This window comes from Saccostrea cucullata, unplaced genomic scaffold, assembly GCF_032062105.1.
Source record: "Saccostrea cucullata isolate Sc308-1 unplaced genomic scaffold, CSIRO_AGI_Scuc_v1 ctg878, whole genome shotgun sequence".
Taxonomy (NCBI): domain Eukaryota; kingdom Metazoa; phylum Mollusca; class Bivalvia; order Ostreida; family Ostreidae; genus Saccostrea; species Saccostrea cuccullata.
The window spans coordinates 61,237-79,572 of record NW_026924258.1 but is presented as its reverse complement, the minus strand read 5'-3'; the positions used below and the strand labels follow the sequence as shown (position 1 = coordinate 79,572).

General features: G+C 34.9%; 2 protein-coding genes across 3 annotated transcripts; both read right to left on the bottom strand.

The window, feature by feature from the left end:
• Positions 1-1,079: 1,079 nt before the first annotated feature.
• LOC134266046 (uncharacterized) lies at positions 1,080-8,017 on the bottom strand. Of its 2 annotated transcripts, none has more exons than XM_062748278.1 (3): positions 7,910-8,017; positions 2,351-2,692; positions 1,080-2,200 (listed from the first exon to the last, which is right to left on the bottom strand). In XM_062748278.1, exons 2-3 carry the CDS (start codon positions 2,681-2,683, stop codon positions 1,493-1,495), a joined length of 1,041 nt encoding a protein of 346 aa, XP_062604262.1. In that variant the 5' UTR covers positions 2,684-2,692; positions 7,910-8,017; the 3' UTR covers positions 1,080-1,492. The 2 variants fall into 2 exon arrangements, with proteins under 2 accessions (XP_062604262.1, XP_062604261.1); XM_062748277.1 differs by lacking the exon at positions 7,910-8,017 and adding an exon at positions 6,168-6,275.
• A 1,297-nt stretch (positions 8,018-9,314) lies between these two features.
• LOC134266045 (hemicentin-2-like) lies at positions 9,315-17,527 on the bottom strand. Its single transcript, XM_062748276.1, has 15 exons — positions 17,236-17,527; positions 16,668-16,748; positions 15,853-15,904; positions 15,698-15,733; positions 14,950-15,102; positions 14,779-14,871; positions 14,260-14,526; positions 13,579-13,866; positions 13,100-13,218; positions 12,456-12,606; positions 11,894-12,160; positions 11,519-11,594; positions 11,042-11,111; positions 10,664-10,794; positions 9,315-9,452 (listed from the first exon to the last, which is right to left on the bottom strand). Exons 1-15 carry the CDS (start codon positions 17,449-17,451, stop codon positions 9,356-9,358), a joined length of 2,097 nt encoding a protein of 698 aa, XP_062604260.1. The 5' UTR covers positions 17,452-17,527; the 3' UTR covers positions 9,315-9,355.
• Positions 17,528-18,336: the final 809 nt, after the last annotated feature.

Below are 18,336 nucleotides of genomic sequence, written 5' to 3'. Positions count from 1 at the left end.
TGTTTGGTACATTCAGAACTCCCAAAGTCGATGTTCCCACTGAAATTTTTCATAAATCTTGGTCATTAGCGTCTTTTTGTAGCAATATACCAAATTAAAAACACATGTTTCAGACTCAATGGTATTTCATATCGAACAGCTCACTGGGGTATATCGTGTCGGCAATCAAATGGAATTAACAATAATTGTTAATACATGATTTGTCGTCGATATACATGTATCAACGTGTGCAGTTGTAGCCATGCCGGCAAGTTTTTGAATAAATTCTGCTTCAAATGAATATAGAAATAGGTCTGCTAACGACAAGGTACAATAGGTACCCATGGGAATTTCAGCAATATATATTGTCAATCAGAAATTCAAGCATCATTTTTATCAACTTCAGAGTATATACGTGTGCACATACAATCAGAATGATTTTATCAAAATAAGTTTGCAAATGACCAATGACAAGGTACAATGTAAGTATATTTACGAATTCCAATTCTATTGAAAAAGCAGCACTAGCTGTCTTAGATGTCAAAATGCCTGAATGTAAATTCTATCGAGGGACATAGCAGAATAAGTGTTAAAAAGTCGATTATGTTTTGGTGTTATTGATTTTGGTAAACTAAATTTTGAGATTGAAAGTTTCTTGCATTTTTTTAAATATCCACGTCTAATTTACACCACTTCTTCAATAAATTGTTGTGCAGTATATATATATACATGTAAGTACTTCTTAAGTTTCTTCTTCACTGCAGTTAATATTTTTAGATAGGAGTTACTGTGACATATTTTGCACTACATTTCAATATATATATTTGTACAACTGCCTATTACCGGTAGATTTCCTTCAACTTAAACAAAATTAAATGTTCGAGCTGCTCGTAAATAATCGTTACTGAAGCAAGTATGCGAGCGGACCAAACGTCCAATTTTGAATTAGATTGTATTAATATTAAATTTAATATACCAAGAATGCGTGCCACGTATTGCATACATTTAACATATGCGTGCCACGTATTGCTTTCATCAACTGGAAACAAAAAACAATAGTTGGTTTTATCTTTTTATTTGTTAAAAATAATTCAGAAATTTTAAATGAGTTGTAAGTGGTCCATTAAGATGATTTACATATACATGTGGAAAATGTTTGTATTAAAGTATCATGTTTTTTGTTTGATACAAGTTTGTATAAAATTCTAACAAAACAATGCACAGCATACTTAACGAGTTTGTACAACAAACAAATAAAAATCACAACTTAAAAAAATCATTTTTCATAAAAAGTAACTTTTCATATTACCCACGAATAAAGTAGACTAAATATAAATAAGACTTGTAGTATTATTCGCCACTTTGTATTAACGTTAAATTCTTGAATTTCCCTTTTAATGACCTTTTAGCAATTTAACATAAATGAATGATCTTTTCATCCAATATATCGTCATGAGGTATAATTTTTTTTTCATCACCATATTTGAAGTTGTTATGAAGTTTCACTTTCAATTTAGGAGCCCACAGGATCCACCAGGCCGAGTCGCTCGCCGACCTTTTCGAAGTCCGGAAGTACCTTGTATTCGAAGTATTTCCGCTCGTACTTGGCGACTCGAATCATGTAGCAGCCATATTTTTCCGGTTCGTGCGTTTCTTCACCTGTGTACTTTTTTATTAGATTGACCCCAACATCACTGAAGTAGGACGGTTCCAGAAAGAACGGAACAGAATACCGGTCAACCCCAATGTCAAGGACACGATGACGCGTGGCGCGAAATTTGTTTCCTCCGGTCATTCGGTCAAAAAGGTCACCAATGTTCATAACGAGGCTTTTTGGTCTCGGTTCCACCGCGACCCAATTTCCTTCAGAGTTCACGATTTCGAGGCCTTTGTAATTGAATGTTGCCAGCAGAGTGAGGAAATTCGAGTCGGAATGATCTGGCGTTGTTAGGATTTTACCGTCCTCGATGCGAGCGTTGCTAGGGGGCGGGCCGTTCCATGGGGGATAATGTAGAATTCTGTACGTGGTACAGGGTTTGTCTTCAAACAGATACGTAAAGGCATCAATTGGTAAATTTAGACCGATTGCAGTCAAGCGTAAAATCTCCATAGCCAGTTCATGCATGACCTCGTACATAGAGGTCATGTATTCCTTAAAAGGAAATGTCCCGTCTTCTTCCGGCCATGGACAGCTCTCATAGTACCAATTGTCCGCACTCACCTAAAAGGTAAAAAAAGTCTTATACTTATAAATTAACAATAGATTTTGCAAATAAACAGCCTCTACTACATTCTCAGTTAACCTTGGACTTTGGAAAGGCGTGGCATTCTCCATGTTAAATAATTAGCATTATAATTATATTATATTTACCTGAACATCGTTAGGATCAACAGCACGACCAAATTCAAACCCCTCTTTACGACTCGGTTCTCCCTCCACGACAGGAAAGTATCCTCGGTAAATATTCTTGTTCTCGGGGACCCAGTTTTTCCGGCACAATTTCCTCTTTTTCTCTTCGGGTAGAGAGAAGAACCACTTGCAGGCTTGGAACAATCTGTCAAAATCTAGTCCTTGGACATTGTCAATGAAAAGAAAGCCAATGTTTTCCAGGGCGTCCACTACAATTTTAGCAAGACCAGCTCGGTCCGTTTTGGCTTTGGACATGTCCACAATGGGAAGGTCGATGGTGGGTCGATCCGACATGATGTTATGCTGCAAAAAAAATAATACCTACTATTACATGGTTAAATTTCCTAATGGGCTAATGAGGAAAACTATGCCACTTTATGCATATCATATTACGATTTGGAAAGCCATGGTTCTAGCTCTTAAGTATTTTTCTGAAAACCAAAACTATGCTAAGAATCAGTCCCCATCCACCCCAAAAGGCAAAATTTATAAGACCGACAGTTGACGGATCCAGAAGGGTACATGTAAGTTGCAGATCTCTTGATGCTCTTGATGTCTGATCTAAGAAAATCCGGAGATTATGGTTAGGCGTATGAGAGTTGTACAGTCTGATAAAAAGAGAGATCTTTGTTCCCTCCGAGTTTGGATACCTTCAGTTTGTTTGTTTGTATGTTGTTAATCGTCCCTCTCGAGAATTTTTATCATATGGAGAGGCCACCACTTGCCGGTGGAGAGCTGCAAATTTCGTCCTATACTCGGCACTTAGGACCAATGAGCAGGGGGGGGATCTATTTCGTGCCAGCACCTACTGCGACACAGGACCTTGGTTTATACGGTCTCGTCTGAAGAACCGGTCTCCACGTCCCACAGTGGGATTCGAACCGGCGACGTAAGGATCAATCCTTACTTTGCGACTCTAGAGCAGACGCTCTAACCACTGCCCCACGCGGGCGATAGAGAAGTACAGTATCATCTCACATGCACTTGTTTCGGGGATAATTTTTTAACTCATAATTTAATATCTATCATGCCATGGCTTAAAAATTTATTTCCAAAACAAGTGACTGTGTATCATACTAACAAGAAAGTGCAGGGGTGTGCAATTAGAAAAATCAATTACTAGCCCACGGGCTAGTGGCAGCTATAAAGTTACTAGCCCCAAGTGAAAAGTTACTAGCCCAAATAAAGGGGCAAAAATTAAAATAAAAAACTTTTATGTTGAAATTAAATTAATATTTGAAAAAGTCAGGGTACTGAAGTCATTCTTTTTAAAATTAAAATTTAATTCTCACTATGAAATTAAATCATGTATAAATTATAATGAAAAAAGATTAAAATGAATTTAAATAAATTATCTTCCCTTTTTTCTGAACATTGCACAAGCTCATTTAGCTGCAGATCTGTAGCTCTCCGAAAAAAATATTAATAGACCGGAGAGCTACAGTGCCACCCATTGAAAAAAACTGTATATTTATTGCGCACAAAAAAGTGCGCTCGATTCTTGATTAATTTTTCCAGTTCTTACCTCAATTGCAAAAAATGAAAGATTTCAAAAAATTACTCTCTCCTCTATCAAGTTCTCTCGTAGTTGACATCTGAACGAAGCATATTGGACCGAATTATCTTTGAAACCAAAATGGCAGTATAAATAAGCGAAATGTGCGATGATTGCAATATCAGGGCCAGGAGGACTATTAACAACAATTATGAGGAATGTTTTGTTGTGGAAAGAGTCAAAGAATGTGTTAGGAAAACACGGTTAGTAATATTTTGAGATTACAGCTTTAAAAACATGGAGAAATAAATCGAGAACCTAGCGCATTTTTTTGTGCGCAATAAATATACAGTTTTTTCAATGGGTGGCTCTGTAGCTCTCCGGTCTATCAATATATATTTTTCGGAGAGCTACAGATCTGCAGCTAAAGCTCATTTAGAATGAAATTTAATTCATTTTGTTTTCATCTTAAATCATTAAATACACTATAAATATATTTTATGTGAGTCAAAAAACACTTATCTTTCAGTTGATTGGGTGATCGTAAATAATTTAATGAGATATCTGCATATATTTCCATTTCTAATTTTTTTCTTTGTAATAACTGTTTGAAATTTGGGGGAATTTATTTCTTGATAATTCTGCCGGAATGTAAATTAGGCAGGTCGATAGGTCAGCAGCTAAGGCGACCTAATACGCATGCAAAACTCGTGCGCATCTGTCTCTATGTCTGACGCTAAGGAGGCCAAATATGCATGCAAATCTCGTGCGGCTGCCTTTGTGTTTGACGTCAGTGTGCGAGGACTATTGAAATTGGCATGGAAGTCCTCGTGTAATTTAAATCTATTAGTCTACATTTTTAATGTCTAAGTCTACAATTCTATTTCACAATGAAATGGAAATATAAGTAATCACTGTCTAGTTTTGAGAGTATGCCAGGAACATCAACAATAGTGGGAAACATGGGATAATTTAAGCATAACGGGCTTTTAACGGGCTTCGCCCGTTATGCAAATTATCTCATGTTTCCCACTATTGTTGATGCCCTGGCATACTCTCAAAACTAGACAGTGATTCCTTAAGTATTTACCATAAACGAAAGAATAGAGGAAATTCGGATTAGGAAAAAACGATCTTTTTTGGAAGTAAATTGGTCAAGTAATGCTGCAAAACAGATAAGATTATGGAGATTTATTGAGAGTAGGAGCATGTTGTCAGAAAAATTTTTACTGGTTGGGAATTTCATAGCAAAAACGAGTGAAAATTCAGGTTGTGCTTTTCATGTATTGCGTGTGTAGTTATAATTTTTACTAGCCCGACGGGCTACCTCCATGCAGAAAATCACTAGCCCGACCCCCAAAAAGTGGTAGCCCCGGGCGTCGGGCGATGCTAATTGCACACCCCTGATTAGTGCAAGAAACTTCAAAGTGTACTTTTTAAATGAGTGGCTTTATAGCTCTCGGTCGCACATCCAAATTTTTTTCTGACAAGCGAGGTACAAATCTGAAACTAGGTACAGTGTATGCGCGTGTGTGTAGGGGGTTGAGGGTGGGGGGTTAGGGACGTCCGAACAATTAACAATCTTAGGAATCTCTGTTTCATCGAATATCCATAATTTTGAAACACATAAGATTAACTTTAGATCCGACATTTTCAAGTAGCATAAATTTGAAGGAAAGCATTCAACCCCACCCAACCACCCCCTCCACACTAATATTTCCTTTTTGGTGTACTTTATTCGGGATCTGTTTTGGTAAACCTCAGCTCCAGTAATTGTGCCCCTGCTTTATATTACTTGAGGTGTTCAAAACCAAAGTTTTTTTTAGTTTAATAATAATTATTTGTCTATAATTATAACAGCCGTAGATCCAGAAATTAACGTTAGAGGGGGCGCCAAAAGTAGGCAGGGAGTCTGGGCCCCCAGTGGTTCTAGGGCGGAGTCCTGATGGGGGTCCGGGGTTTTGTAGCTCCTGGATTACAGAGATTTTGTTGGGTAAAAATGAGGTCTACCGAGTCGACATTATTACATATTTTCGAAGAACCTATGATTTACAAAACTTTGACAATTCTACGGGGAAGGGGGGGGAGGGCGCAGCGGGTGCCCCCCTCCTTAAATCCGCCACCGTATAATGAAGTGATTCTGTCGCCAACTGTTGTGCAAAGCATTTTATCAGTGACATCATAAGTTGACATTACATATGTACCAACAAATGACGGATATAAAACTGTATACCATTGAGCATACCAGGAAAATTAATTGATCAAGGTGTTGAAACATTTTACCTGGTTATTAACGACCAATGCTTGGCAAATCCTTGGAATAACCTACAATCCTACTGAGGGGGGTGTCTTTTTGTTTATTGCCAAATACTAAACCGGATATATTCGTTGCACGGAAATTTAAAACCCAAATATGAAGACAAAACTTATCCGTAATGATACTCAATATTATCTTGATGTAAGTTGATTCTTTACACTTTGTATTAAAATCGCAACTATAGCTTATGAGTAGAGGGTTCACAAATAACGTTAACCCACTTAAAAAAAATGTATATTTTTAATTTCAGGTGTGTGTTGGAGGGGGGGGGTGTCAGTTACAAACTGAACTAAATGTAACCTGTGTGCTAAGTTGTCAGTAGAGGTTGATATAATTCATGTATGAGTATTACTGACATAGCCGTTTAGTATTTTCACCTGCGCAACTGTAAAAATGCATTTAGACAAAAGAAGAATCCTACATAACCTTAAGTTTTCCCTCTATAGTTTCAATTTCAGTACTTATGAAAATTTAAAAACATGCTCAAAAATTTCGTAGGCTTTTGTCATAACTTTACTTTTTATCCAACGTCATCATATTACAACCAAATTTGACACACACATTTTAACAACAGATTCAAATATTTTAAGTAAAAAAAATGTAATTAATTCTGATGTTTATCAAAGTTATCAAAGATTTAACACTAGTATCTTCAAGACCCGGTCCTTTCATTTTAAAAATTTATTTTAGAGAAGATAATATTTTAATTTATTTTTCTTGCTAATGCCTATCCAAAATTTTCCACACAGAGATTTTTTGCAGGGATATGGATATCCTCCCCATAAAGTTCTTGGATCTGTTCTCAGTTGAATATTCTCATATGAAAATGCTGGTAGATAAATATCTGATAGTAAAAGGATTTATCATATATTGTCTATGATTTTCATAGATTGTCACTGTGTTCTTTTTCGAACAGTATTTTATCAATCCGTACGGAAGGACGAAATTCCATGGTTTTGTACTAGCAGTGTCTATCCGATGATAATTTTCTTTTAGTAAAAGGTGATAAGTGTAAGGATCGGGTGGTGGAAAAACAGGATCACGGAGCAGGTCAAAATTGAGTCATCTAGTTATTTTACACTTCATAAAGTTTATAGTCATACCTCTTATAAATGGCACTGAATAAAATTAAAATGTTAAATTTAGTATAATTTTATTACTTCAGAATGCTTTAAAGTTAATGTAATACATCGCTTTACAAATATCGATTTCTAAATACAGATAGACTTGATTAAAAAAAGGCAAAACACCAAGACGTCGAAGGACGTAACGGAGCAGCGAGTAGCAATAAAATTTTGTTTGATTTGCATTCGGGAAAACCTCGATCTAAAACAGAAAACATATAAAAAAACAAAAAAAGCTATGCATGCGTGTATAGTGGAAATGGCCTTCGTAATTAAACTCAAGGCTAGATTTGATTGATCGAGATCTATAGATGGAAAGGGGGGGGGGGGGAGTCTTCTTGTTTGTTTGCCATATCACGAGTAATTAAGCGGATAAATGGACCATTAACAAGGGGAGGAATCTTTAAGGCGGGGGAATGTACATTCACACTGTAACATGTATGCTAGAGTCATCACACTGACATGCATGTTCAAGGTATGATTTTTTTAACAGTATAGGGCTTTCTCAACATAATCAACTGCCCCTCCTTTAAATTAATTACATGTTACTCGTACACAAGCAAATATATAGTTCAAGTTCATACCTGTTTGTGTAATATGCCTGTTAAATAGAGTAAAGCGTGACCGTACACTCGTTAGCTCTGCTAGATTTTGACATCTGTAATGCACAGATAAACCTGAAATATGCAAACAAATAGTAAACCAGCTTTTGATAAAACTCAACAGGTTTAAAATGCAGTACCATTTGAAAGTAAATAGGGTGGCGGATCCTAAATTTTTCAAAACTTAAGGATGTGAACTACATGTACCATCATGCAATTCAGCTATAGGTAACAAAGATGTCGCAAAACCTCCCTGATTTTTTTTTAATAAATAAAGGACAGGGAAAAGAAGCAGAGAGAAGATTTTTTTTTAAACATGAGCAGTCGATCGCGAGGATCGTCAATATGCGTGAAAAATTATAATTTAAATTTAGAATGAGTGAATATACATTGTACATAAAGATGAAAGTAATGATTCTAAGTTCATGTAGATAAATTAATTGAATTCTTTATGGATTACCGAATTAACGATAACACTGTATTTGAAATCATGTTCGTTATGTAGTGCATGGTTTTTAATGTCTTTATGGGTGTTTGTTTGTAGATCTTTAAGCATCTCTATTGTCCTCTAGAAAAGATTAGAAATTTTCAATTTGATTTTATATATCAGACAATTGCCATGTACAAATGTTAATCGAGAAAAAAAAAAATTGTAGAGACACATCAAAGGACAAGGTAGGGTAACGGTCACATCTGGCCCCTTATTTGTGGTAAAAATCAAAACTCTGCAAATTGTAAATTGTGATAGTTTGTAGTTAAGAACTTAAAATAATGTTTGCTTTAAAACAAGCACCAATTCGGATTCAAAGCTTACGTGGAAGCCACAAGAGGGTACAGAAGTTGGACATTTTCCAGAATTTCCATAATTCTGGTAGAATTTCATTATATTCGATATATTTTTCTCTTCAGAAAACATAGAGCACTTAGTTTGCCTATCTGAGCTTTTTACACATAAATTGTATCTGATACTAGTTTATAAAATATATCAATTTGGTAGATGGGCAAGCTTGTGCTCTATGTTTTCCGAAACAGAATGCGCTGTAAAATTGATGAAAAATTGACCACATATAATATTGTTGCCAATCCCTTATCCCAGGGGTCATGACTTGAACAAATCTGAATCAACATTGTTTCAGGCTAATTTCCTTTTTTACTGACTTTGTTACTCTTCAGTTTATCAAAAAGTTTTTAGCCCAGACGACTTTTTTTTAATTACCGGGTATATCATATCCTTCAGATTAATTTTAAAATTATTCATCTGCTTCAGTGTAATATTTGACGTGCACAGAAATCTAGAGGGTTGTCAAATAGTTTAAATCTTAGGAAACATCAATTAAAAAATGAAAAAAAGTCAAAACCATAATTTATTGTAAGAACATATAATCTTGATCTGGTCAGCTAGGTTCCCGCCACGAAGAGCTATAGGCGCTACCCGCCCAGTGGAGCTATGGGCGCTATAGTGGTGTGCCCACCCAACTGGGGTTGTTTAGTATAGACCGTCATCTTCTCAGCCAGTGGGCCCGAGCTGTAAACAAACAATTAATACTGTAAACAAAGAACAAATGATTTAAACAAACAATAGTTACTGTAAACAAACAATAGTTACTGTAAACAAACAATTTATACTGTGAACAAACAATTGATACTGTAAACAAGTGAAGAATACAGTTAACAATCAAAACCATTAACAAACATTTAATACCGTAAACAAACATTTAATACTGTTAACACACATTTAATATTGTAAACAAACATTTAATACTCTAAACGGTTAGTTAATACCGTAAATTATCAAATAATACTGTAAACAAAAAATGAATACCGTAAACAATTTACAATTAATACTGTAAACAATAAAATAAAACTCTAAGCAAACAATACCGTAAACAAAAAATATATATTGCTAGCAACCACTTGATATTGTAAACAAACAATTAAAACAGTAAACAAACAAAGTAATAATTTAAACAAACAAGGAATACTGTATACAAACAATTAATGCTGTAAACAAACAATACCATAAACAAACAACTAATACTGTCAACAAACAATAACACTGTCAATAAACAAACAATGCTGAAAACAAACAGGTAATTCTGTAAACAAACAAAGAATTATATGAACTAACATTTAATACTGAAAACAAACATAAATACTGTGAACAAACAATAAATGATATAGAGAAACAATTAATACTGTAAACAAACAGTTAATACTGTAAACAAACAAGGCAGAATATAAACAAACAATAATGTAAACAAACATTTAATACTGCAAAAAAGCAAGGAGTGATATAAATAAACATATAATACTGTAAACAAACAATTAATGCTGTAAAAAACAAGGAATGATATGAATAAACATATAATACTGTAAACAAACAATTAATGCTGTAAAAAACAAGGAATGATATAAATAAACATATAATACTGTAAACAAACAATTAATGCTGTAAAAAACAAAAAATTCCATGAACAAACTAAGAATACCAAAAACAAATAAACAACGAATCCTGTAAATAAACAACGAATGCTGCAGATGAGTTTTGAATGCTGTAAAAACAATTAATACTGTTAACAATCTAATAAAACTATAAACAAATAAATACTATGAACAAGAATTACTGTAAACAAATTAATACTGTAAACAAACAACAAATACTGTTACTAAACAACAAATACAGTAAATAAACAACAAACACTGTAAACAAAAAAATAAATATAGTAGACTACGTACAATTGACTTGTGATGCCGTTGTTTTGTTTTGCCTCAAATGTGTCTCCCCCTGCCTCCACTGACCAGATGATCGTGTCCCCGGGTCGACCCACCACGCCCATGTGTTTACCGGACAAACAGATTGGGGACATCTACACGAAAAGAATATGCTACAGTATAATATTGACGAAACATTATTTTTTTGTTTTAGTTTATTTATTTCAAATAAAAAGTTGTGCATTTAAATTATTTCAAGTGACATTAATAAAAAAAAACTGCTACGTAACATTTTTAAGAAATGTTCCTCTGACCAAAAGTAAGGTAAATGCATATCCGATTTAATTCAATTTTAAATTCACAAAAAAAACTGGATATGCATAGGGAAAATAAACTTTTTACCGGTGTATAAGATTTAAAACCGTAAACGATCCCTGAATTCATGACGTCACAGTTTCCTGGACATTGACCTCTGAAAAAAAAAATATAGGCGTCAATGTTCTTTTGATTTAATTTTTTTTATTTTAATAGTAAGATAAATCTTGGAATGTAAAATCAATTATTTTATCAAAAAACCTAAAAAAAAAACACGATCTAAGGTCTGACGTAATAATCCCCAACTCATATTAAAACATTATCTACTGTATCAATATACTAGTATACAATTTATGCATATTTTATAAAAAATCAAAAGCATCACTCAAGATATATACAGCTCAAAAACTAAAAAAAAAAAATATAAGTAATAAAAATTCTACTTAAGCATTTTTTGTTCAAATAAACATTTTATCGAATCCATTGAAAATTGTATATAAATAGAAAATAGCAAAAGAAACCCTTGATTTTTATGACTGTGTGGAATCTTTTAATATCCCTTACCCACAGGACACGCCGACCTTAGTGGAGCATTCTTTGAATGTAGAATTGCACTGCAGAGGTCCTAGATTTTTGTATACTAAAAATATAAGAATCAAACACTAATTTTAGAAAATCACTAATCCTAGCTAGGCAATTTTGTTATCGGGAGTAATCTTTTAAGACTATACAAAAAAATGAGGTTTATCTCTGAAATGTAGGTCACCTACACATGTACTTCAAGGCTTGAAAATGGTTGAAATTTGATTTGTATTTTATATTGTAAAACTTGTACTAAACATCTATGTCTCTTTCGCCTTTTAGCCTCTTAATTTTCTTCCCTACTCTTTTTTCTTTCATTCCCACTTTCATTCTCGTTCTGTCAGTCAGAATAATTACCTAACGTGTAATCTCCGGCAGTTCCTTGTGTACTCGTTCCGTTACAGACGTAAAGTCCAGAGTCTATTTCCGGGTTAAATCCAGTAATAATCATGTTACCATTGGCAAGCATAATATATTTACTGGGGTCAGAGTTCAAAGGTGATGACCCAACCTTCTGCCATGTTAACGTAGGTGTGGGATTACCACTTCCGGAACACTGGAGTTCTACGAAGGTTTCCGAAGTCACCGGAAGTTCTTCTGTTTTTGTTTGGACTACTAGCGGAACTGGTTTAATTAAAAATGAAACGATTATATTTCATTACAATCCATTTAGGACCCAAATTTAAGGTATATTATACTCCAGAAATTCAGAGTAATTTGCATCCTATCGCTGAGAATGAAATTACTTTTTGCGTTAGAGATATTTGAGGTATAAAACAACTTTTTAGAACAAGGTCTGAATATTTGTATGGTAAAATTTATAAATGAACTTCGTCAAGACGAAAAACGGAACAGAAAAAAATAACAAATTGATATTTGTTATTATGAAAACATCTTAACACGCAGGTCTACATCCTACCTATAACGTTAAGATGACCAGATGCAGTGGCGGATCCAAATGAATTAGTGGCGTTGCACATGTAATCCCCCTCACTGAATTGATCCACATGGACTATGGTAATAGAGCCGTCTGGATTTATCCTTACGTCTTTAGGTACAGCTGTACCTGTCTATAACAAACATATAATTTCACAATTCATCAGAAATACATTGGGCCAAAGAGCATCTATGTTCGAAAGATGGAAATTCGGCTGTACATTTAGTACAATTCTCAGTTAACCTCGGACTTTCAGGAGGGCGTGACTTTCTCGACACTACGTCTTTCAAACGGCGAATAGATTCTCATTGGTTCAGAAATTGATAACATCAACAATTTTAAATTGTTGTTGACAACGATGATATGACTTAAGCCCCACCATTTTGTCGTACGAAACACTATCATTGGATCATTTCTACATACGTTGACATTTGCTGGAATATACATGTATTTTTTTTTATTAACCGTGAATGAAAGACTTGTAAATTTCAGACGCTAATTATGTAACGCCGAGAATACCACGCCTTACTGAAAGTCCAAGGTTGACTGAGAATTGAACTATTTGTAAGGATCCTTTTGACATAATGAAAGGTAATGTTTACGAAGAAGTCGTGATATTTTTTTACCTTCGGGAAAGTCCATTCTACAGTGGAAAGTGGATTTCCGGCCACGTCACATCGGAGAATTACAGTTTCACCGATCGTAGCTGTTTCTGTTCCAGGTCCTTTCATTATAACAGGTTTTGCTATAACAAGGAAAAATTATAAATGTTCTTGAAAGTTTAATCTTAAAACTCGCTCATTTTGATTTATTGAACGGTACAGCCCAGCATAGAAAGTGACCATCAAGTCTAAATAAAAGTTTGAAACGAAATAAAATTAAATAAAAATATGTACCTTTAACTAATTAGATATAATTAAATATTAAAAATAATACAATAATTAAGGTTCATTGACACTCTGGTACGACAGATAAGTCTTAGTAGGACTTATAAGTACATTGTACATTTTTATGTCAAATTATGAAACCCAGTTTTGATGAAATGGTTTGTCTTTAAGTTCCAATATACCGATATAAGGTAAAGAATATAGAAGAATTTACTTGCAATGAACAGTAACGTTGGCTATTTGACTCTGTGATTGGTAAGCATTCAATACATTGCACGTGTATTGGCCAGTACTCATTGCATCCGGGTTATTGATATGCAGAGTGCTCCGCCCACCACCTGTCTGCGCTTGTGATGTCACGTTATGCCGCGTTCCATCCGGGCCAAGATGAAACCACTGAACACGGGGAGGCGGAAGTCCCTTGAATGTGCAGAGGAAGTCTAAAGACGGGGTCGCGGAAGCTGTGACGTCAAGGGTTGTTGGGGTCAAGGTTAATTGAATAGGATCTTAAATCAAATAAAATATCTTAGAAACATCAACAAATGCAAGTGTGGATACCTAAAAGCATATTTAGTCATTTATTTTTCGCAGAGTTGAATGATTCCTACATTGTGTACACAGATATCTTAATTTGTTTAACATTCATCACGGATATAATCAAAGAAAGTAAAAAAGAAGGATAAACTTTTCCAGGGATGCAATGTAATTTTAATGGGTAAAAAAGGGTAACAATAATATAATTAACCCTATCGTGACGAGACAGACGTTTGGCTCCATTAACTACCTTGATCATGTACTGGTATAAGTTGTCTCATTTATAACTATCATACATGTGTCAAAAATGCTGATTTACCTTGAAAACCATGCAAGTACTAGTATATCGGGAAAAAAACTCTTACCTATGACGACAAGGTATATATGTTTCTCGTAGCTACCGAATATATTGCTAGCTTTACAGGTAAACATTCTGCTGTCAAGATACTGGGCGTTGGAGATTTCTAGTCCCTCTGTAGACTGTATATAACGCCCATGCTGGGTTGGATCCACCCCAGGATTCCATTCTGTATCAGCTTTCGGAGCACCGGAAGTCTTACACGGAAGTGTAACGTCATGTCCGTGTTCCACCGTCATGACGTCATTTGTTGGCCCAACAATAGAAGGGGCAGCTGAAACAGTACTTTGAAAGTTGACTTTGAGGTCTTTTTATTCCCTAAAAGATCTCGATTCTTTATAATGACTCTAGTACTTTTACGAAATAAATATATCGTATTAAGGTGAAACTTAAGTTGCTTTGTTTTATTTTCTACATTAGCTACCTCTTGGGACGTTCTTTGAGAAAAAAAGAAGACATTTATCGTTCGAGTTATGTTATACATACTTAATTCTTTATTTAAGGAAATACTAAAAACCCAAAGTACCTAATCTGTTGCAACACATATCCAAAGACTTCTGGGAAGGAGCTTCACCTTTGACCCCTGGAAGTCCCTGAAGACCCATGTCTCCTTTTTCGCCTGTATAAAAACAAACATCAAGTTCAATAGCTGAGCATGCACTTTTGAATCTTTAAATGGTGTTTGAAAAGACTTTACCCTTTTCCCCTCGAGGTCCAGGATTTCCCTGGAGTCCCGTGGCACCAGATTCACCCTTAGGACCCGGAGGTCCAATTAAACCGGAAGTTCCAACACTTCCGGAATCCCCCTTTGGTCCCGGAGGTCCACGTGGTCCCGGATCTCCCTTTAAACCTAAAGCCATATAAGATAAAATAAAATTCAAAAAAATGTTATCTTGAATAAATACAGTATGTGGATTGAATTTGCTATCAAAACCTCTGATAAATACAACGAAAGCTAAAATAAAAAGCTTTGAACAATTTAAACATTCTCAGCAAAGTTCTTGAATAATCTCTTTTAAGGACATACGCGACGTAGTTTGGACATTTTTGTATTTTTCCAATAGAGTTGAAGAGTTCCAATTTTTGAAGGAACTGTGTGCTGTATTTTAATGTTTATATATGTTCTTGTATACCTCTTCTAACTTCAATTTGGATAAAAGAAACACCTATATAGAGAATATATATTTAGTATTATATATATATATTTATATACACATGTATTTGCCTGTAAGGCAAGCTGATTTTTTTTGTCTATGAACATCTGATGACACTGTAATCTAAAATTAAGAATATCTTGAAAAATTATCAGTCGGTAAGGTACGTTGCGTATGTCCTAAAATTTTCTTCATGTTCCTATAATGTATATATTGTGTGTATTATTTGTATTTGTTGAGATATTTGAATTAACCTGAAAAACACTTTGAACAAATGCTGTATATATTTACCTATGTCACCTTTAAGACCGGCGTCACCTTTTGGGCCTACATAAATCAGATAAGAACAGTGAAATCGGTGCACTTATGACCTAAACACTGCATATATATATACAGGTATGTACACAAAGATAATGTTATGCTGACGCGTTTGTTCGACGGCGTACCTGGTATGCAGATCTTAGATGCATTTCCGCACCTCGACATTAAGGCATCCAGCTAAAAAACAGAAAACAACCATAATCTTCACAAATATATTTTATTCTCCATTAAGGAAGTTCATATCACTAGCTTATTTAGAATAGATAAGATGGTTAAGTTTTTCAACTCATGCAGGGGCGTAGCAACAGGGGGGAGGGGGGCAGGGGGGGGGGGGGCTGGCCCCCCCCCCCCCCACACTTTTTTTCCCAACCTTACTTCTACTATAGGAAATGTTAATTGAAAGCCTGGTTGCCCCCCCCCCCCCACTTTTAGTGATGTACCGAAAATGTAGCATTAGAATTGGTACTGAAAGTAGTTGACACTGAGAAAAAGTTTACCCCCCCCCCCCCACGAAATAGGATTTTCAACTTTGGGCAACTTTTTCCTTTTCTGCTTTTTTTTTGTTTTTTTTTTTTTTTAGCTTGTCAACTTTTTCAGGTAAGTAAAAAAAAATTTTTCTGGCTGCCCCCCCTTTCAAAAACGATGCTACGCGCCAGTCATGTACATGTATTTCAGTGTATACGAAGGTCATAGTTATTGCTTCTGCAATACGGTTAATAAATTACATGTTATTGCATGCATGATTGAGAACTTCATTTACGACCAGGCAAAAAACAGCCTTAACCCTATTTAATGCACAAATGCTAGATTGTAATCAACAGTCAACTCGAACTCAAATTAATCGTTATATAAATTACAAACAGTTTTTTTTTTCAGCAAAAGTTATAATTTTAAGGTGGCCTACCCCCCCAAAAATCCGCCATTGTCATTGTGCTTTTACCTGTCTCTGTGTTATTTCCTGTAAAAGGCTGCTGTATTGGGCCGTTGTTAATTGCCGCTTGTCTCGTATCACCTTATCAGTCTGTGAATTAAAAGACAACATTAATGAAGTCATTTTATTTTCTATAAAGTTTATGTGTCATACGTAGGATGGATAGCAAGAAGCTGTAATATTGAGGATAACATATAAACAACATACGAGCTTCTGAATGCCAAACGTTTATTTAATTAATAAGAGAGCTATATGCAATGTATTATATCTATAATTTATCTATTGTTTCATTGATTAGATTTTTGAGGGGTGGGTGTAAATTAAATCAGACTCAATTTTGTTGAAATTATAAAATGTCGTAAACTGATCCGACATTTTGTTTTCATATCTAGTCTAAGGATAGAATTATTGACAGATCTAGACCAATATATTAAATGACCTCTTCTCCTGGGTATACATGTTAGCTGAAGTATAAACATGCAGTTCGTAATTTCTTTAAAATAAAAAAGAACATCATTGAATTCAGAGACCATGACATTTTCATATTATTTAAACAAATCATATTTTCTTTGCTTACCTTGACATGGAAACTCTCGACCCTTGATATCACCTTTTCTTTTTCAAGAAGAGTAACTCTGAATTTCAAGTCCTCTATTTCCTTATATTGAAGAAACAAAAACACGCCGATAACGACTAAGAAAACACACAAAACAATGAGAATGCACATCAAAAGCAAGGAAGACCATTGTTTCTTATTCTTTTCATGGGTGTAGTCCGAATTTCCTCCCTGCATTTTTTGTGACACACGGATTAAGAGGGAAGAGAGGAAATGAGAGATAAGGGACAATTTTACTGAATGAATTTGTGAAACCCACGAATTCTGAGATTGAGGGGTCACATGCTTCTTATCTTTATATGTCACGGTGTTGGAAGTATATGTAAATCTATAGAAAGATAGATATTAATAATAATTTAGTTTTATTTCATCAGTTTGTAAGTAACCAAAAACAGGAATGGGGACAATACAAGTTCACAGTGCAAAAAAACTTAAGGACCTTGGGTTATAAGCAGAAAAAGTCCCATCAGGTAGAACGTAGAATAGCAAAGGATTTTTTTGCTCTTGGTGTAGTGTTTACATTGCAGTGCAAATACATGTTTACTTAAGTGCTTCCATACCAACCCTACCCATCTCCAGAGTATTATTATTGAATTTAAACAAATACCCAAATACCTTTGTTTCTACTGCCAACATGAATATTTTAAAAATTGCATAATATACTAATTAACTCTGGTATACAGAACTGATCTATATTTGAACAACGTCAGTACAACGATCAATGCAATATTAATGAAACCGGTTACGGTAGCCTAGTGGTAGAGTTTTCGCTTCGTGATCGGGAGGCTCATTCGTGGTGACTGTAGTGACTGTTCCTTCGCCTTCGGCGCTTGAAGTGAAAGTCACGGGTCTTTCGGATATGACCTTAAAAACGTAGGTCCCGTGTCAAGTAGACGTTGGCAGGATAAAGAACCCTCACACAATTGCCACAAATGCCAAGTATAGGTCTAAATTTTACAGCCCTTCACCGGCATACGGTGACGTCAGTGAAAAATTCTCGAAAGGGACGTTTACCAATATACAATCAATCAATGCAATGAAACTAACATTCATGTTCAGAAT

What these genes read in the sequence shown, in the direction of transcription:
- LOC134266045 (XM_062748276.1), bottom strand. Translation starts at nt 17,451, where the DNA reads ATGCAGGGAGGAAATTCGGACTACACCCATGAAAAGAATAAGAAACAA. An exon ending in CGGTCTTAAAGGTGACATAG is followed by an intron (nt 15,103 to 15,697) that starts GTAAATATATAC and finishes ATATGGCTTTAG; the next exon opens with GTTTAAAGGGAGATCCGGGA. An exon ending in AAGGTCGGCGTGTCCTGTGG is followed by an intron (nt 11,112 to 11,518) that starts GTAAGGGATATT and finishes TTTTTTTTTCAG; the next exon opens with AGGTCAATGTCCAGGAAACT.
- LOC134266046 (XM_062748278.1), bottom strand. Translation starts at nt 2,683, where the DNA reads ATGTCGGATCGACCCACCATCGACCTTCCCATTGTGGACATGTCCAAA. An exon ending in TTGATCCTAACGATGTTCAG is followed by an intron (nt 2,201 to 2,350) that starts GTAAATATAATA and finishes TTTACCTTTTAG; the next exon opens with GTGAGTGCGGACAATTGGTA.